This window comes from Rhipicephalus microplus, chromosome X (genome assembly GCF_043290135.1).
Source record: "Rhipicephalus microplus isolate Deutch F79 chromosome X, USDA_Rmic, whole genome shotgun sequence".
NCBI lineage: Eukaryota > Metazoa > Arthropoda > Arachnida > Ixodida > Ixodidae > Rhipicephalus > Rhipicephalus microplus.
Window position 1 is genome coordinate 254583474 of NC_134710.1, and position 21881 is coordinate 254605354.

General features: G+C 47.5%; 1 protein-coding gene across 1 annotated transcript in view; it reads left to right on the top strand.

Annotated features, from left to right (window-relative positions):
* The window catches only part of LOC119162266 (uncharacterized), a 245562-nt gene that overhangs the window by 146561 nt on the left and 77120 nt on the right, over positions 1-21881 (top strand). The window contains exons 12-14 of the mRNA XM_075878950.1: positions 2145-2278; positions 15228-15431; positions 15515-15588. Coding sequence (XP_075735065.1) covers positions 2145-2278; positions 15228-15431; positions 15515-15588 — 412 coding nt within the window. The remainder of the gene's footprint in view (positions 1-2144; positions 2279-15227; positions 15432-15514; positions 15589-21881) is intronic.

Consider the following 21881-nt stretch of genomic DNA (forward strand, 5'->3'; position numbering starts at 1 on the left):
TAAACGTTTTCAAGTCGCTGGTATCAGGAACGGCGAGTATGGCGTCCAGTGAACTCGAGGTAACATTTGCGATTTGTCTTCTACATTAATGTCATCCTTGTACTATTTACAATTCAATGTGTAGAAAGAGTAGTGCACAGGGTAAGTAACCGCAGCTGGTAAAAATTAATGGCAGGTCACCCATTACAGTGCGCCTTAATTACGTTGTGGTTAAGGCAAGTAAAGCCCAGCACTTTATTTTCTTCGAACTTGCTGTAGAACGTTGCTTAGCTTTGATTCTCTTTAAGCTGTGTTACTTCTTATCGTGAGCAGCTCGCCAAACTTAAGCACCTTAGCCAATGTTTGTATATTGTACCTCATTACCTTAGAAAAATACAGTTGAGTTTGCGAGGAGGGTGCCTTACTAACATGTCGAATATTTCGCACCATCTTGGCGTTCTCGCATAATTAAAATTTCATTATATGGATCTTCAAGTAAGACGAAATTGTTTGGGGATAAAGTGACTATGAACCATTGTCATTCTTGTAAATCCGTGTAACCAATCCAGCATTTCCTTCCTCGCCAGGTATTCACCACAGTACACGCAGTCGGTCTTTGCCAGTGGCCGATGCTCTGTGAGTGTCTGGGCCGCCATGACCAGGGAAGGACTTGGACCACCGGTTCTTATCGATGGGAACCTTTCAGCCTCCACGTTCTCCTATATAATAGAGAGAGAATTGCTTCCTTATGTCTTGAGTGGGCCGTTCAAGGATGGTTGTTTCGTGTACCAGCATGACTGGAGCCCGATTCACACTGCTTGCATTGGGAAATCTTTGCTTGAGAACCTTGTCGTTCACACATTGGAATGGCCACCTGTAGGAGCGGACCTGAACCCCATTGAAAACGTCTAGAGTCTCGTGAAACACCGACGTGCGGCGCGGAATCTTGGAACTTCAACGAAGGAGACCCTATTCGCGGCCATACAGGAGGAGTGGGACGCATTTCGTTCACGCCCCGAGATCGTGGCCGCGCTTTACAATTCGATGCCATCTCGTGTGGCGCAAGTGATTGCCGCCGATGGGCGTTTGAATAAATACTCAAAGTAGTGATCTTTCCTGGATAGCAGTTATAGATATCGTTTTCTTTTTTTCTGGCTTATAATAATAAACTGTTTATCGCGTTTCCTGGCTATTCATTCTGGACGCGCGATATTCAGTGGTTTACTGCATACCACTGCACGCGCGATATTCGCACCAAGAAATGGAGCTGGCATAACGTCTCTGAGACAGAGCACAAAATTCATCCCTGCAAGATTAGCATATCACGCAACTCCGTTTGAGAAAAGCTGCGAAACTGCATGTTTTCCGCGCTGCATGAAGGAAAAAAGCGTATTGCATGGCGCGGTCGAGCCGTGCTATTACATTAGAGGCATTTTCGCCGCTATATTATCGCTCAGGGGACCGGTGCTTGCACAGCGACTGCAGAAGTGGCACCTTGCGCCGTCCGCATCGTTTCGAGATGCGCGCCGTTAAAACGAGCGATAGGGCAGGCTGCCGGGTGATATGGGACGAGCGTACGCAGTACGCGCTCCCGGACAGAGCCGTGCAGCCGCCAGATGGCGCAGCGACGCGTGCGCTCCGCACGCGCTCCCGTGCTCTCTAAAATTATGCACTCGACTGTACGTGTTTGGTACTTTACCGATTCTAATCATATATCCTTCTAATCTTTGTTTTCTGGCTCATAAAATAGTGTCTTTTAAACTCAGGTGATGAAAAGGAAGAAAAATGCTGTGCAATGTGCAAGGTAAAATGAATACACATTACTTAATGAATAACTTGTAATGAGTACATGATTTCAAACAATTAACTATAGGCGCTTGTAGCCATGCATGCACTGACCGCCCCAAGCGGTCCTCTATTTCAGAGCATGAGATTCCACTGCAATATTCTGTATTTTTGTCTTTTTTTAACATGGCACACGTGCAAGTGTGTTCATTGACCAATTGCTCTAGATTGCAGTGTAACTGAAACTTTTTAGTTTATTTTTAGCAAAGCATTTCATTCACATTTGTGTCTTCGTATAGCATCGGCGCAACTTCATCTGAAGCTGTACCTCGTTCTCTCATGTTTTTGGTGTTTTATTTTTCTGACTCTGTCTCCTTCAGATGAATTCCACATTTACGACGCCGGGCAGCATGGCTGGGTTAAGTTTAACGTCAACCAGACCGGCTACTATCTGGTCAATTATGACCCAACCGATTGGCAGCGGCTCGGAGAGGTTCTTCAAAAGCACCACGAGGTAAGGGCTGTAGACGCATAGCTACACGTAATGTTTAAAAAAAAATGTGGCCTGAATTTCGTCGTGTGTGTCAACAGTACGGTGAACAACCACGACACAAGTCTATTGTTTGTAAATACCACACACATATAACGTTTCCTCGTATGGCATTGTCAAAGTTACCACGTTGAATTATTTATTGTGATGGCAGTTATATGGACACTCTCGGCTGGATTTTGCCGCTGGCGTTGCCGTCATCACTCACTGTATATGTTATATATATATTGTCACGTGCTTGCTCAAGAAAGACGATGGCAGTTGTGCATGTGCCACGAAAGACTACGAAATGGACAAAAAAGAAGAACTCTCTTGATAGCTTGTAGTTCTTCATTTTTATTTATTTATCGTGAATACATTGAAAGGCTGACGACAAAAGCTGCATACAAGCAGCTTGACAGGCCCGTCAGCCCAATTCAAACGTCAACAGCAGACGGCAGATATGCATGCTGTAGAAATTTACAGTAATAGACACAACACACCAAAGTATCGCAATTCTATTGCGATAACAAAAATATGCAAGTAAAAAATATATGCACGCTAACAACTAAACAAAGAAACGATATTGTATTCGAAAAACATGGGAACGCTACAAACAAGAAAAAGAGAAACGACGAGGCAATACTGAAACATACAAAAGTGCAAATAGTGTCAATTTACAAAAAAAAGAGGCACCGGTAAAAGAAGGACTGATAATAAAAAGTATACATATGAGCTACTGCACACAACAGAACAGGAATAAGCGCTTCAAAAAAAATGGTTACACCAATCAGGGTATCACCCACACTGAGATGCATATGCACTAAAATGTTACACATAGGAAAACCAACGGCTAGTAATTGAAGGCCCGAAAAATTGGATGCGTAATGCATTAAAACGGTACACACAGGAAAAAAAGTAATGTTTGTTGTTGAAGGCGCGAAAAATTTGAGTAGCAAAGAGAGGGAGTAAAAAGAAGGTCTGTAATGAAGGTCCGCAAGGCAGAATCTTGCGCGTTCTATTAAAAGAACCTACCTGCTTCTGGTGTCTCAGTTTCTGCGGCAAGACCTCTGTTTTGACGTCGTGACACTGGTGGAGGTGCCGGAGCCTACAACCTGATGCAGGACAGTCTTGCTCGGACCCGTTCACCTAGTCCAGAGACACAGCCCCTCGTCACGACTCCAGAGCACCGATTCAGTCGGCGCCTACTAGGCCCAAGTCCAGAGTCCGCACCTGTTCCGCCTCTTTCCAGCATGGCAGCTCCTACGACATCCACGGTTATCCCGCCATCGCAGACCACTCTTCCCTCACAGGTAACTCTTGAACATATCGCGTTCCTGAAGTTTTCCGTGGGGAAGGGTACGAGGATGTCGAGGACTGGCTCGAACAGTTCGAACGGGTCGCTGTATCCAACCACTTGAGCGAACAGCACAAACTTGGCCGTGCATATTTCGCACTGGAAGATAGCGCTCGCACGTGGTATGAGGACCGCGAGGCTACATTCCAATCTTGGGAAGACTTCCGTCGAAAGCTCCTCGCTACATTTTTGAACTCGGACCGACGGGATCGCGCACAGCAAGTGATTGAGGCACGCGTGCAAAAACCCAATGAAACAGCCGCCATGTACGCAGAGGGTATGATCCATCTGTTTCGACGAGCTGACCCTGACATGCCCGAGGCGAAGAAGGTGCGTCATTTAATGCAGGATGTTAAGGAACAAGTGTTTGCGGGCCTCGTACAAAATCCACCTACAACAGTAGATGAATTCATAAGAGAGGCGACAGTCATCGAGCGCGCACTGCAACAACGACGCCGACACTTTGACCGCCTGCAGAGCCACACGGCAGTAAGTGCTGCAGCTCAGAACACTGCCGTATGCGAAAGTTTCCTGCGACAAATGATTAGGGAAATACAGCGTGAGGAACTTCGGGCCCTCTGCGTTCCCCCTGCCCAACCGGCAGTCACATCTGTTGCCGAAATCGTCCGCCAGGAGTTGAGGCAAGCCATTACACCACCCGCGCCAAGTCCTGAGCCACATCAAGCGAGCTACGCTGATGTGGTCCGTCACCCTCCTCCGACATTTGTGGCGACGCCCTTCCAGCCCCGACCCTCTGCCGTACCTTGGTGGCAACGGGATTCTACGAGACGACCACCAGTTCGCCGAACTGGCTTGTGGCGCATGGCCGACCGTCGACTTATTTGCTACCGCTGCGGAGAACCCGGTCACATTGCCCGCTATTGCCGTCACGGCGATTCTGGGTTAGGGAACTTTTCTCGTCCCGCTTCTTTCCGCTCCGAAGACCGTCGTGCCGATCAACTATCGCCTGCCCAAGCAACCCCCCCCCCCCGCGTCGCTGGCGATCTCCATCACCTGCGCGTCACCGTGACTTCCCTCAGAGCTACGCGGACGTCACTAGAGGCCGTTCGCCTAGCCCGCGCCGGGGAAACTAACTGATGTGACCTCGGGGGGCATGGTTGCCAATCGTCGACACACTGAAAAGTTCCCCCAATCATCGCAAGAAGGTATGGCGACAACGACGATGAATACGACGACGAATAATAATACTGATGAAGTTGTACGTGCCGATCTGAGCGTTCTCATTGACGGACATCACGTTACAGCACTGGTCGACACTGGCGCCGACTTCTCAATCATGCGACAAAAGCTCGCCGACCGCCTTAGAAAGGTCAAGACACCGTCGACAGGGCTGCACATAAGGAGTGCTGGTGGTCAGCTGATGACACCCACGGGTAAACGCACCACTAGACTTCGCATCGGGGATTCTAGCTTCGTGGCCACTTTCGTCCTGTTGCGAGACTGCAGTAAAGAGTTAATTTTGGGCATGGATTTTCTTCAAGATCATGGCGCTGTTATCAACATCCCTCAACGTATAGTGACGTTTTGCGCACATCCTTATGCCGACAACAGCAGTGAAGAACCACGCGGCCGTTTGCGAATAGCCGATGATGTGACACTCCCACCGAGATCCTGCTGCCTTGAGTCGGTGTCCAGTGGGTGTCCTTGCTATAAAGATGTGATAGTGGAGCACATAGTCACTCTTTTGTTCACGCAAGGAATTTCCATCGCGAGGAGCGTCCTGGCGCTTACTGGTGAACAGGCAGAAGTGCTCCTCACAAACTTCAGCAACGAGCGCCGTCAAATTCAGAAGGGTACCGCAATCGCCTACTACGACGATGTAGACCAAGCCGGGGATTGTTTTACCTTGCAACCAGATGACGCGGCTGTCCCCGCCTCGACAACTTTGTCGGTGTACATCTGCTCTACGCTACCACCCTCTGATAGGAAGCGCCTGCTTGAACTTATACACCGATTCGAAGACTACTTTTCGCGTACGTCAAAGGTACAGCAAACACCATTGACCAAGCACCGCATCATTACTGAAAACAACACGCAACCGATTCGGCAAAACCCCTACCGTGTGTCTCCGAAAGAGCGCGAGGAAATTCAGAAGCAAGTACACAAGATCCTCGCGGATGACGTCATACAACCGTCGAAAAGTTCTTGGGCGTCCCCCGTGGTTTTGGTCAAGAAAAAAGACAGCAGCTTGCGCTTCTGTATTGAGTATCGCAAGTTGAACCAAGTCACGAAGAAACACGTCTATCCACTGCCCCGCATAGACGATTCACTCGATCGGCTGCGTTATGCGCGCTATTTCTCTTCAATGGACCTCCGAAGCGGCTACTGGCAGATAGAAGTCGACGAGAGAGATCGTGAAAAAACGGCCTTCGTGACGCCCGACGGCCTATATGAATTTAAGGTGCTTCCTTTTGGTTCGTGCTCAGCGCCAGCCACATTTCAGCGCCTCACGGACACCGTACTATCAGGTCTGAAGTGGCAAACATGCTTGGTCTATCTGGACGATGTTATTGTATTCTCAGCAACATTTGAGGAACATCTCAGCCGTTTAGTCACCGTCCTCCAAGCCATACGTTCGGCCGGCCTTACTTTAAAACCGGAAAAATGTCATTTTTGTTTTAACGAACTCAGCTTCCTAGGCCACGTCGTCAGTCACGAGGGTGTTCGACCTGACCCGGCCAAAATAGACGCCCTAGCGCAATTTCCTGCACCACGCGACAAAAAGGCCGTGAGACGCTTTTTAGGGTTGTGTGCCTATTACCGGCAATTTATTGATAATTTTTTGTCTATTACGGCGCCATTGACACGACTCACACGTGAGGACGTCCCCTTCTTTTGGGGCGAACAACTGCAAATAGCGTTCAATGAACTACGACAACGCCTGCAAACACCTCCAGTCCTCGCGCACTTCGACCAGGAAGCCCCTACAGCACTTCACACTGACGCCAGCAATGTAGGTCTGGTTGCCGTTCTGGTGCAGTGGCAAGACGGCTGTAAAAGAGTAAAAGAGTAATAACCTACGCCAGCAGAACTCTCTCTCGCACGGAGGAGAACTACTCGACCACCGAGAAGGAGTGTCTCGCCGTGGTGTGGGCGGTCATCGAATTTCGTCCGTATTTGTACGGCCGCTCCTTCAAGGTTGTTAGCGACCATCACTCTTTGTGCTGGCTCACCAACCTTAAAGATCCATCTGGTCGTTTGGCGCGCTGGAGCCTAAAGTGCCAACCACTGGCACGCGTATGCACGCGCCTACGCATCAAAAGCGTCTAGTCGCGCCTGTGGAGGAAAAGGGCGCGCAACTACTGGCACGCGTCGACCGCGTTGACGCCCACGCGTCCAAGACCGATGCACAATGTTGTTTTATCTTTTTGCTTAGAACTGTCCAAGTTCAGCACAGAACGGCACATTCTCAACTGGAGCGGGAGTGTATAATTTAGAGGATATGAGAACACGTTAACAAGTTGATAGTGCTTCAACCACCACAGTTGTAGACTATTTTAGAAGTAATTGACATTTCAGTGCCCAAAGTAACAACAGCGGTATGCACCAGAAATCAACACCGGTGCGTGCGCCGCTCCCGCGAATGAACATTCGCGTCTAGCATACTGTACGTCTATCATAGGCGTGTGCAGGGTTCTCCTTAATGAGGGGGGGGGGGGGGCAAAAGTTTGTCCCAGCGCCCCTCCCCAGGGCTGACTTAGCACCCCCTCCCTATTATGTTAATATATGGAGTTCACATTGATCTCTCCCCCCCCTCCTCTCTGCGGTGAATGAGGCGTGACTGCCTTCCTGATCAGGTTTACAAACCACCGGGTTTCTGCACCTGCACCACCAAAGTTACTAACAATATCTTGCATGTGCTGGTACCTTCAGTATATTTACACAACATATTTTATATCAGTCAACTTAATAATCACGCCTGCAACTTCATGATCTGACAGATTTAAGTCAGTCATAAGACTACAATTGAGGCCACAGTAGCAGGCTTTCGGCTGATGTGTGTGTGTTCGAAATATCCTCTAATGCAACAAAGCACACCTAGTTCTTAATGATATAACTGATATTGGCCATAATATAGGAACCAAATACTGCTTAGAATGTCTTCGGGCATTTTTCATAGTCGAAATGTGCTCTAATGCAACTAACTGTGCCTGACACTTCATGATGTGACAGATATCGGTCATAATATTGCAACTGACCCCTGTATGGAAGACTTCTGGGCATTTTCTTTAGTCAAAGTATTCTCTAAAACGACACCCAACTGTTCATGAAGTCACATATATCGGTCATAATATTAGAACTGAAACCTTAATGCAAGCCTTCTGGACGTTGTCTTTAGTCAAACTATTCTCTAAAACGACAGACGACACCCAACTGTTCATGAAGTCACAGATATCGGTCATAATATTAGAACTGAAACCTTAATGCAAGACTTCTGGACGTTGTATTTAGTCAAAGTATTCTCTAAAATGACAAACGACACCCAACTGTTCATGAAGTCACATATATCGGTCATAATATCAGAACTGAAAACTTAATGCAAGCCTTCTGGACGTTGTCTTTAGTCAAACTATTCTCTAAAACGACAGACGACACCCAACTGTTCATGAAGTCACAGATATCGGTCATAATATTAGAACTGAAACCTTAATGCAAGCCTTCTGGACGTTGTCTTTAGTCAAACTATTCTCTAAAACGACAGACGACACCCAACTGTTCATGAAGTCACAGATATGGGTCATAATATTAGAACTGAAACCTTAATGCAAGACTTCTGGACGTTGTATTTAGTCAAAGTATTCTCTAAAATGACAAACGACACCCAACTGTTCATGAAGTCACATATATCGGTCATAATATCAGAACTGAAAACTTAATGCAAGCCTTCTGGACGTTGTCTTTAGTCAAACTATTCTCTAAAACGACAGACGACACCCAACTGTTCATGAAGTCACAGATATCGGTCATAATATTAGAACTGAAACCTTAATGCAAGCCTTCTGGACGTTGTCTTTAGTCAAACTATTCCCTAAAACGACAGACGACACCCAACTGTTCATGAAGTCACAGATATCGGTCATAATATTAGAACTGAAACCTTAATGCAAGACTTCTGGGCATTGTCTTTAGTCAAAGTATTCTCTAAAATGACAACCGGCACCCAACTGTTCATGAAGTCACAGATATCGGTCATAATACTGGAACTGAACCCTTCATGGAAGGCAGCCAAAATGTTCTCCAATGCAATAAAACACACCCAACACATCATGATGCAACAGATATTAGTGACCAGGTTGGAACCGAGCACAGCGTGGAACACTTTCAGATGGTATATTTATTTATTTTCAAATACGGCTGCTCACTGTGAGGCTACTGCAAAAGTGGCGTACATATATACAAAATGAAAGGATTTAAACAGTAATATCACAAGAAGTGTGCCAAGGTGAACAAATATCACTACCCTTGAGTGCACCCCTGTAATAAATGAGAGAAATAGAACATTATTATAATACAAGTACCTCAAAAAGTCAGGCACACTGGTATTAGGAATCAAACCAAGTAGATCAATCCAGTGTTTGATAACTTTATTTGAACGTGTTCGAGAGCACTACATATGACTTCTAAGCTGGATGGCGTTTGCGGATCAGTGCTGTGTTGAAGGCTTTAGCACTTTGCTGGTAGTTTAAATATTCTTCAACATCTACAAAATGCATCTGACACTTTTTGATGAGACAGACAATGGTTTTGAGATTACAGCCAAGCACTGTGGCTTTCACATGTCATCAATTGTCAAAATACTCTATAACGCAATAAAGCATGCCAAAAATTTTTGATGGGACAGATACCGATCATAGGATTGCACCAGAGCACCGTACAGAAGTTTTGACAAGTTTTCCAACAGTGCTAAGTACATGCATATATATAATCCAAGTTAATGCATATACTAAAAAACTGAACAGAAATGAAGGACTCCTTGGAAACACATACAAATATTCAATGTTCGGAACCATCGAATATCTTCAGCTGATTACAGTCTGGAGGAACAGATAAATACATGCACAGCTCTGAAAGATCTCATAAGTCACATGAGGTACTTTTTGCATTTCTTCTATACAAAGTGCAGTACCATACTAGTGCACCTTCATTCATTCTGTGCATACATGTGGTGATCTTCTCTTCCAACATTCGTGTCATCGTGCAGCTGATTTCAAATCAGGTGCTTCTCACAAAGTTTTCAATTATCTGTCCAGCTGTAAACAGAACGCGCGTTATGTTATAGTAAATTGTAAAACGACGGAGAAGCGCCATTGTATGCCTATAGCTACGAGTATCAGAATGAACTATAAATTAAGAATGTGTGTGTTAGAATGCCTCCAAACAACGTATGTGCTACTGAGCGTGGTAGAGAAGCAGAAGAAGCGAGAAGTGAAATAGCAGGCAATACCAGCAGCACTTAATTATGCAACTTTCTTTTTTGATCACCACAGCAACGCACGCTCGAGTTTCTGTCTTGTACGTGAATGGAAATGAGACCGCTGACAGCTCAATGTGTCAGCGTCGCTGGTACCCGACACGAAGTCGCATCTCACTGCTACCAACCAGCGCACGCTTGTTATTAGCTTGGCAACACACGAAAACAATTAGCACGGAAGCTAACGAATGTTTCCGCGTCATAAGATTCGCGAATACACTTGTATAAGTACGTACGTTTTCACATCACGGAAATGTGTTGGCTAGGGCGAGGTTCGCTTTCAGCGATGATGAATACCAATGTTGAAAACAAACACAGTGCAGATAAAAACTCCTCCGTATGAACTAAGCGATATTTCGGGCGTCGTATATGGTGTCTATATTGCGACGGAAACTACCGTAGAGTTTTTTCAGCCGATGTGCCTCGCATGTGCTGGTTCATACGAACTAGATGGTAGAGGCCTGCGCTGGATGCAGATGACACCGATCTGAATTGCCTCCGTGGTAGGCGAGGGCTCACGCTCAAACCTTCGAACCGCCGAAGTCTGTTTACACTCGTTTCTAGCACAGAAAGACACAGATCAAAGCACAAGAACACCGACATGCTCCTTTCGCTCGGCCGACGATCGCACACGGGACCGGCGCTAGCATAGCCGGCCGGCATTCGCTGGATTTGTCGGCGTCGCTCGAACTCGGCACGAAACCGCGTCACGCTGGTAGCACTCCCAGTCGTTCGTCGTTTCGTTGTCGTTCTAGATTACGAAGCGGTCATTCAGGAACGTTTGGAGTAGTTTTCATGCTTGCTTTCAGCACTCGGCTGTGCCTTCGAAGCGGTGGCCATTAGGCACAGCACTCGGAGTCATCGCGGCCTCTGGTTGGTTGGCGCCGCTGTACGCGTGGTAACGTAACGTACGCGAGGCGAAATATCAAGCCTGGCTTGATCCCTCGCGCCTGCTCGCGTATGCCCCTCCAACGTCGGCGCCGAGAGGCGCATTTGACGCTTTTGACGCGTAGACGTGAGCGTACGCGTGCCAGTGGCTGGCACTTATGGCTTCAATAGTTTGACATGACCGTCGTCTATAAATCTGGGAAGAGGCACACCGACGCCGACTGTCTCTCACGGTCGCCAGTGGAAACTGTCGCTCCTGATGACGAAAACATCGACGCGGCATTCTCGGGAGTTGTCGACATGGCCACTATTGCACGAGAGCAACGCAGTGCCTCTGAGCTGTTACCACTCATTGAATATTTAGAAGGACGACGTGAAGACGTGCCGCGGTTATTTGCTAGAGGACTGCCATCTTTTTGCTTGCGAAACGATGTTCTCTATAAGAACAACTTCTCACCAACCGGTAACCCGCACTTGCTCGTCGTTCCTGCCTCTCTTCGAAAAGAAATTGTGGAAGCGTGCCATGATGAAGCAACGTCTGGTCATCTAGGCTACACCCGAACATTGTGCCGACTGCGATGCAAGTACTATTGGCCAAAGTTACCTGCTGCTGTTAACCATCACGTGTGAACTTGCACCGACTGCCAAAGACGCAAAGCACCTCCCAGTAAGCCAGCCGGTCTTTTACATCCAGTCGAAGCACCAGAAAAGCCGTTCACCCAGATTGGAATGGATTTCCTGGGTCCCTTTCCAACTTCCACAACAGGGAACAGATGGATTATTGTGGTCACTGATTACCTGTCCCGTTATGCGGAGACTAAAGCTATGCAGCGTGGCACAGCACCAGAAGCCGCTCAGTTCTTCATCGAGAACATCGTCCTTCGGCATGGCGCTCCGACAACAGTGATCACAGACAGAGGACCTGCCTTCACCGCAGAGCTTTTGGAGTCGATTCTCAGACTCAGCGGTACAGCTCACCGAAGAACAACTGCATACCATTCGCAGACAAACGGACTGACGGAGCGCCTCAATAGGACTCTCACAGACATGATCAATGTACGTTGACACGGAACATAAAAACTGGGATCAGATATTGCCGTACGTGACCTTTGCTTATAACACCGCTCGACAAGAAACCACTGGAATGACACCATTCAGTCTGATTTATGGTCGCGAAGTCACGACAACATTGGACGCCATGTTGCCGCATGAGTGTGACGACATCCATGTAGACGCCGAAGAATTCACTCAGCGTGCCGAAGAAGCCAGACAGCTCGCGCGCGTGCGCATCTGTCATCAGCAACATCAAGATGCACAACGCTACGACACCCGACACCAGTTTATTAGCTACACACCAGGTGACAAAGTGTGGGTCTGGATTCCGATACGTCGACGTGGACTGTCTGAGAAACTGCTAAGACGGTACTTTGGTCCATACAGCGTCACGCGACGCTTGAACGACGTGAACTACGAAGTTGTTCCCGACACTGATTGTAGTTATAAGCACCAAAAGCATTTGCCCGAAGTTGTGCACGTCGTGCGTATGAAACCGTATTTATTGAGTTAATTAGCTCCCGGCTGCCGTTTTCGTACGACCACTTCATGCGCCTTGTAGAGCACCTAAGTTGCGCTTCGGGACGATGCTTCTTTTGGAGGGAGGCAAATGTCGCGTGCTTGCTCAAGAAAGACGATGGCAGTTGTGCATGTGCCACGAAGGACTACGAAATGGACAAAAAAGAACTCTCTTGCGCGTTCTATTAAAAAAACCTACCTGCTTCTGGTGTCTCAGTTTCTGCGGCAAGACCTCTGTTTTGACGTCTTGACAATATATATATATATATATATATATATATATATATATATATATATATATATATATATATATATGAAAATGTATGAAAACAGAAAAACACTCCGGTGCACGGCATCGAACGGGGGACGTTAACCCCTGAGCCATCCCGAAACGCGTCCTTTGCCGGTCAAACGGCAAGCTATTTTAATCTACCACTTACCGCTGCTCACGAGCATCTCGGGGGTGTGGTGTTTTCAGCATTACCAGCAAGATAGCGCAATGAGCGTGGCGGCGCCCGCGCTTTAATCTCGTACGCGTATTTGACACCGCTCAGTATATCCTCCGCGGTAGGCAAGGGCTCACGCTCAAAGCTTCGAACCTCCGAAGTCTGTTTACACTCGTTTTTAGCACAGAAAATCACATATCAAAGCACAAGAACACCGACATGCTCCAGTAGTCTGTGCGATGTTTTCGCTCGGCCGACGATCGCACTCGGGACCGGCGCAAGCACAGCCGACCGGCATTCGCTAGATTTGTCGGCGTCGCTCGAACTCGGCACGAAACCGCGTCACGCTGGTAGCACTCGCAGTCGTCCGTCGTGTCGTTGTCGTTCTAGATTACGAAGTGGTCATTCAGAAACGTTTGGAGTAGTTTCCGTGCTTGCTTCCAGCACTCGGCCGTGCCTTCGAAGTGGCGGCCATTAGGCACAACATTCGGAGGCATCGCGGCCTCTTGGTTAGCGCGTGGCTTCTGGTTAGTTGGCGCCGCTGTACGCGTGGTGACGTGGTGTACGCGTAGCACGGCTTGATCCCTCGCGCCTCCTCGCGTATGCCCCGCTGACGCCGAGACGCGCATTTGACGCTTTTGACGCGTAGACGCAAGCATACGGGTGCCAGTGGTTGGCACATTAGAGAAGGGGAGCGACGCTCCCTCGCGCACCCTTATCTCGCGGTGGTGAGGAGGGGAGGATCGTACGTCTTGGCTGGCCTCGGGCGTTACCTGGAACGACTCTGCTGTAGTCGCGGAATCACAAAGGTCACTGCAATCAATGCAGTCTCCCTTTGAGAAAAGCGCGCGCTTTTCAGACACAGTGAAGTAACAAACGAGACGCTTATTCGCGTGCATCCGTACTTGTGAGTGCGTTTCGTGCGTCATTTGTGCGTGAGAAACGCGGAGCACGTTTGGATCTGCTTTCCATTCAGCGCGTGACCTTTCAATTTGTTGCTATCGCGTTCATTGCTTCGTCTTTTCGGCAAAGCTGTTACGTTTTTTTTTCTTGGTTGCTTGAACAAAAAAAGAAGCAATCACTTACTTCAACTTTAGTTTATTTATTTTCAGCGTTCTTGTACGAGTATGTGTGATGGCCCTCATCTCTTCCCTCTTCCCCCTCTCTCTCCGACCCTGTCAACACGGACATGTTTCTCATCGGGTGAATGGGTAGCCTTTGCTTCAATTTTGGTAACTTCCACTCATCGATCTGTATTATCTATTTATTTACTTTCGCATGCAGCTTTATACAGAAGCGGCACCGTCACGTTGCAACAACGATGACGAAGGGTTTGAAATATCATACCTTGTAGTTGTTGAGGTAAAACCTAATGATGGTTTGCGATTTAATTCAGATGAGTTCGAAGGCCATTTCTGCAGGGGATTTCTAGTGGAAATCTACATAATGATTCTGAAGTCTTTGATGGTGACTGTGCCAGGAAGTCGTTGTCAACGTTTGTACGTACTATCAGCGTCAAATGAAACCCGAACAGCGGCAAGCCGTCGCTAGTATAGCTAGTATATTGCATGCAGGCACGTAGCTAGTAGGTTTTTTCAGGGGTGGCACCACCTTGATTTCGGGAGGGGCACCCTCTAAAATGGCACAATTTTTTCCTCTCTATGTCATGGCAAAAAAACAATTTTGGGGGAGGGGGGGACGTGCCCAGTGTGCTACCCTTTGGTTACGACACTGATTGCATGCCGTCCATTTATCACGATTGACAGGCGCGTGCATCCTGTTCGGAAGCTCTGCGCATAAATGCGTGCCTGTCCATGGTGATAAGTAAATGCGTGCACTATACCATAACGAAAGCTTGCCGCTGTTTCGGTTCCGTTTGATGTAGACAGTGCATTTAAGTAAAGTCATTAAAGCTAATTCTGGGGCATGTAACTCAATGATGTAGGGGTGGCGCCAGAAGAGTCATGGGTGGGGGGGAAGGTAGGGAAGGGGGCAGATGGGTTTTGTCAAAACACAATGCACGAGTTCCCCGTTGGTGCTTCTTTCCTCTCTCCTTCCCAGCCGAGTAAAAAAAAGAAATCCTGGCGAATGTTGCTTTCTAGGCAGTAACTTTGACGGCACTTGTGTGCATACATGCAAGCACGGGTTTGTACATGCTTTCTTTTTGTTTCCCATCAGGAATTGACACCTGCTGACAGGTCAAACCTGCTGTATGACGCCTTCCAACTAGCCTGGTCCAACCGTCTGTCATATGATGTTCTCTTTAATATGACTCAGTACTTAATACATGAGATGCACCTCATACCATGGTCAACAGCGCATGGATCTCTGCTTGCGCTGACGCATCTCCTCGAAAACACCGAGGTCCGACGACCCATGCAGGCAAGTGAAATTTGTTGGCTATTGAATAGATACAAGCGAGTGATAATCTGAATACACGTTCTTTTTCTTCTCTTTTCATCTAGACTTATATCCGCAAGTTGGTTGACCCCATTTACAAGACGCTTGGATGGGAAGACGGTGATAAGCACATGAACAAGCAAGTGTCTTGTGTTGAATTATTACTCATTTTCAACTGTTTTATTAAGACACCTTCTGTGATTAAGTTGCTCTGGAGTAGAAATAACATAGAAACTCAACGTATATCACTTTGTCAGAAAAGATCTAGAACCCGTTTATATTATATGAAAATCATATAAATAGTTGTTAAGGAGCCGATATTTTTGTTCGGAGTACCTTTAACCTTAGAAATTTAGTTTCACCGTATTAGTAGCAAATCTCTGTTTAGCATCCCACTGTTCGGCTTGCTCGGACGATGCACGAGTGACGTGATTGGAACGTGTTCTCAGCGAAGCGTCAAGTTTTTCGTGAGGCGTAGGAAAACGTGGGAAATACATAACTTATGATTCAGCACGTATTTGATGACAAAGCATTATCAATATGCCGTGGTCCAGCTCAACGGCTGCATTCAGTTTTGTTTGCAACTTTTTTGCAGTAGTTTGTAGGTTTGCGTCTGGTAATGCTGAAATTGAATCGTAAATTCTCTAACTTACCGCGTAATTATTGCTAACATCATTAATTCAAAACGATTTTGCGTCAGTTCGAAACGCCCGCCTAGATACCATGAAAAATTAGTACCCCACAACAGTGCCGTAACTGAGACTACGTGCTCTCCATTGCATGCCGTTCCTGTATCATCGCGGTAGAACATCGCCGCACGCCGATCACCCAGGCGACCGTGGCTCAAACTTTGGTGACGCTGAACGAGCCGTTTTCAAATGTGGGAGCCCGCTTGTGGTGAAAAATGAAACGATGCGGATTCTTTGAGCGTGCCCCCCCCCCCCTCTCTCTTCTCAGAATGAAAGAGAAGCAATCCCGCCGTAAGCAGCCAAAACCAACCTGAGGCGCCCGACAACAGATCTCAAGAGGGGCGAGGAACAATAGTCCCCGCCGGGACCCAGTTGCAGTCGAGACCCGACTTCGCACCCCGCAAATGTTCTCTGACGTCGACAATACTCGCTTGGTCTCTGCAAAGCCAAGCGTGGGCGCCTTTCGACGTCAAGCCCCAGAAAATATATATTGTACCTGAATGTTCCCATGAGCACTCACCCTTTTACTTTCAAATTAAAATATCTTATATAAAACGCTCGTCAATAATCATCGGTCAGAAGTCCCCCTGCACGCAGGACTCCCAAAAAATACAAGCATTTCGAGTTTCCAAATTTGTACGTAAGGGGTCCTTGAACTATGCTTATCCCGTTAAATGCTGTACATGAGTGCTCAGGCATGCAACTTTCCTGACAAATGTTGGTAAGTTTAACAGGACTGATTAATATGCGTTATTTTTCATTAATTAATTAATTCATTCATTCATTCATTTGAACGACGATTTCGGCTGGCTCTCATACATGTTTTGCGTAGTCATATCTGTCTTAAAAGGGCACTGACACAAAATTTAGCGGCTGAGATAGCCTCTGGGGTCGATTACCAGGAACATTCGTATATCGTCTGCAAAATATCATGAATTGCACGTGACGTCATTTCCGTCTGGAAAAGTAAGCGACCGCCATGTTTGTCAACATTGAGTCAGGTTGCGCGTGCAGCTTACCTCCGGTTGGGAGCTTGTCGGCGTCATTCGTGCAATATGGCGAAAGGAAACGTGCACGCACTTTGCCCGTCGTACTTCGAAGAGCTTGTGGGACCGACTTGTGTACGTTACCGAGCGAAAATTGAAATTTGCGATGGCTTGATTGATTGATTGATATGTGGGCTTTAACGTCCCAAAACCACCATATGATTATGAGAGACGCCATAATGGAGGACTCCGGAAATTTCGACCACCTGGGTTTCTTTAACGTGCACCCAAATCTGAGCACAAGGGTCTACAACATTTCCGCCTCCATCAGAAATGCAGCCGCCGCAGCTGGGATTGGAACCCGCGACCTGCGGGTCAGCAGCCGAGTAAAATTTGCGATGGCAAATCGACCCGTAAGAGCTGCGCATCGGTAATGCTACACCGATCTGCTGCCTTCCGTGACACACGGCGACATCGTCAACTAGTGGTGCTTTCAGCAGGTTATGTCACGCAAATGAAGGTCTGCAAGTCGCTGTACGGCCACAAGTACTTCACCATGCAGCGGATGGGTGAAGAGCATAGCAACAAAGCAGCTTCCATCACAGTGGGTCGTCGTTCTATTCGAGGACAGTTACGACGCCCTTTCCCGGATGAAGTAAAACATGGGCTTCGACGGGACTTTGTAGTGACGAGTGTGAATCCATGTTGCATCGTGGTGGGGGAAATTTTGGTGTTGTTTGGGAGGCACTAATGCTCTTTTTGCACGCTCCTGCCTACGTCCATGTTCAGACGTCACTGCAGTTGTGCTCGTTTCAGTAGTGTTGTAATGCTTGGTGCATTTTCCTCTCGTGAGTTACGGTTTCGTGGGATGTATACTGTTGATGGTTCATCACGCTCTGGTTTTGCGTCTACGGCAGGAAGTTCAAGCGATGTTCCCAATTCCGTGGACGGCGTGTCCGCTGCGACTGCATCCAGCGTTTTCTTCTCTCGCTTCTTAGAGCGGTGAAATCGCGCTGATGCGGTGGCAGTATAGTCTGGTCATAACGGCTGTAGCTCAGCAACTAGTAGGCTCGGTGCTCAGTCGTGGTTCGCGTCGTCCAATAAATTCGCTGGTTAAAAGAAAACACGTTCACATATGTTGCACTGTTAACCTCATTTAACAACACGAGACGCGGCTATTTAAGAGGAAAAGGTCGGCTGTACATCGCTGTGAATCTAAGTGGCATCCCGGAGAAAGCGACGCGATCACGTAAGTAAACGCGGCAAACTTGGACATAACTCGAAAATACCCCTACCTGTGATGAAGTGATGACTTCAGTCACGAATTGGGGTTCAATGTACAAAAACCACTATATGATTATGAGAGATGCCGTTGTTGAGAGCTGCGGAAATTTCGACTATCTTCTAAGCACCCGGGTCTAAGCATTTTCGCCTCCACCGAAAATGCAGCCGCCGCGGCCGGGATTCAATTCCGCGACCTGCAGGTCAGCAGTCGAGTGCTTTAGCCACTATGCCGCCGTGGCGGGTATTATTCTGTATCCAGAAATGGCACAAATAGGCATGGTGAAGCCGGCAGCGCGACCGGAGACCAGATTTCGCCGATGCAAAGCTGCCGACTACGCTTCCAGGCAGCTGCTTAGTTGACAAACATGGCGGTTCACGGTCCTCTCGTTGTGATTTGTGGGGTTTAACGTCCCAAAACCACCATTTGATTATGAGAGACGCCGTAGTGGAGGGCTCCGGAAATTTTGACCACCTGGGGTTCTTTAACGTGCACCCAAATCTGAGTACACGGGCCTACAACATTTCCGCCTCCATCGGAAATGCAGCCGCCGCAGCCGGGAATCGAACGCGCGACCTGCGGGTCAGCAGCCGAGTACCTTAGCCACTAGACCACCGCGGCGGGGCGTTCACGGTCCTCTCGTTCCCGGATGCGACGTACGTGCAACCCATGTGTTTTATGGTGTCATTCATTGGCAGATTCGGAGCACTTTTGGTAATTCTTCTTTCTGCTTCATGAGGAGCAAGTCTTTTCCTTTGGCAGATTAAGAGTGCTCCCTGTTTGTCCCATTGGCACATCTGGGGCAGTTCTGTCGCGAAATCTACTCCATGGAGCAACTTTTTCTACTCCGTAAAAGTGGCGGATTTGACTGGAAGTCGCAAGCTCCCCGTGCCTTGAAAAGGTGCCAACTTTGGGCGCGCCAACGGACGCCGCTCGCGTCGTAGCTCACGTCTTGCTACTGTAGCGTCGCTGTGCGCAGCGTGTCCACTCAAGCAAGAAAAAAAGACGCGCATATCGCGTTCTATTCTGACCTTGCCATTTTCTATAGAGGGAGCGCGTTTGTTCCGTTGGCAGATTCCCGTCAGTTGTCCTGCGCCAGAGTGGAGTGCTCTGGCGCAAAGTTCGTCGGCCACTCCGCATCCGCCAATGGATGACACCACTAAATGAATTTTGAAGTTCGCGTCAGCCCTCGACTCCATTGTGCCATTGACACCCTCGAAGGGGACCTTTTGGGGACCCCCTACTTCCCTCACGTCACCGCGGGAGAGTCTATTTGCATCTCAACAGCTCAGCGTCACATTACCTAAGATTAAATGTCAAATGTGATGTCATTGGAAAAGCGATCGGCTTCGACTGGCTACGCCTTGTCAAGTGACTTTGAGTTCAAGTAGCAAAAAAAAGCAAAGCATATCCAAAGAGTGAATGACTCATTAATGGGGCAAAGCGTTCGTCAGTCCGTCCGTGTTTTCGTCCACCCATTCGTTCTTGCTTCCGACCGTCCATGCGTCCGTCCATTCTTCCGTCTGTTCGTCCATCCGTGCGTTCGCCCCTTTGTGTGTTTGTGCATCAGTCAGTCCATCCGTCTATCTGTATGTCCGTTCGTCCATCCGTCTATCTGGTGAACACTCCAAGTACAGCCATCTCACATCTTTTCATCATGTAGTCATCATAGACAAGCGCCGCCATCCAGCGGACATTCTAAAAAACCGCTCTTTCGGTTATGTAGCACCGGTGGTACAGTGGCTAGAATAGGAAAGTGTGATGAACGCGCCGGCTAGCACGTAACACCTTGGGAGGTAACCGCCAGGTGGCGTTGGCACACGTTTGCACGTGTGCCAGCGTGTGCCCTTATTATTCATGATGTACCTACAAGGATTAGAGACCAAATTAGAGGGAAGTGGACTGGGCTTCAATCTCTCTTTCGTCAAACAAGCAAAACTCATTGAACAGGCACTACCAGCATTGATGTATGCAGATGATATAGTGCTAATGGCCGACAACAAGGAAGATTTGCAGATTGGTGGACATCTGCGGTAATGAGGGAGATAGGTTAGATTTCAGATTCAGTAAAGAAAAATCAGCAGTCATGATTTTTAATGACAATGAAAGTAGTGAGCCTAGAATACAGGAGGTCACGCTAGAGATAACAGATAAATACAAATTTCTGGGCGTATGGATAAGCAATTGGGCCGAGTACCTAAGGGAACACGAAATATACGTGTCGACTAAAGGTAACAGAAATGCAGCGGTAATGAAAAACAGGGCACTGTGGAATTACAAAAGGTATGATGTTGTGAGAGGAATATGGAAAGGGGTCATGGTTCCTGGTCTGACGTTCGGCAATGCGGTCTTGTGCATGAGATCAGAAGTTCAAGCAAGATTAGAAATTAACCACCGTGCAATAGGTAGGCTTGCCTTAGGAGCTCACGGGAATACACCAAATCAGAGAGTACAAGGTGATATGAGATGGACATCATTTGAGGGCAGGGAAGCTAGCAGCAAGATAAAACTTGAGAAGCGATTGAGAGAAATGGGGGAGGAGCGTTGGGCTAGGAAGGTATTCAGCTACTTGTACATGAAGAATGTCGATACAAAATGGAGGAAGCGAACCAGAAAATTGACTGGTAAATACTTAGAAAACAGCAGGGGGCCAAACCAAAAAGAATTATCGGTTAAGGAGAAGGTGAAGGAAGCTGAGACCGATATGTGGAGAATTGGCATGATTAAAAAGTCCGCACTAGAGATCTATCGAACTTTTAAACAGGAAATTGCCAAGGAAAGGATCTATGATAATACTCGGGGTAGTTCTTTACTGTTTGAGGCAGGGACGGGAGTATACTTAGAAAACAGCAGGGGGCCAAACCAAAAAGAATTATCGGTTAAGGAGAAGGTGAAGGAAGCTGAGACCGATATGTGGAGAATTGGCATGATTAAAAAGTCCGCACTAGAGATCTATCGAACTTTTAAACAGGAAATTGCCAAGGAAAGGATCTATGATAATACTCGGGGTAGTTCTTTACTGTTTGAGGCAGGGACGGGAGTATTGTGAACCAAGACATATCGGGCCAAATACGAAGGGGTAGACACGGTATGCAGTGCGTGTGGAGAGGAAGAAGAAACTGCCGAACACTTGATAATGTTCTGTAAAGGGCTTCACCCTATAGTTCAGGATGATGGCGCAGAGTTTTTCAAAGCACTGGGGTTTAAAAAGAGGGAGGGCAAAATAGACTTTAAGCGGGTATAATTAACTAGAATGAGGTTATCTGATTGGTGGCTAAAGTCAAGGCACGAGTGAAAATTAAACCCTTCACTGCAAAGTACGAATCCTCAACCTCGCTATTTAAAGGAAAAAAATATAAATCTAGTTTCTGGTTCATTAAGTATTACGGCTTGGTGGCGCTAGCCACCGCCCGATCTAAAGGGTACAGCCATATCCATCCATCCATCCATCCATCCATCACCCAAAGCGGCGATG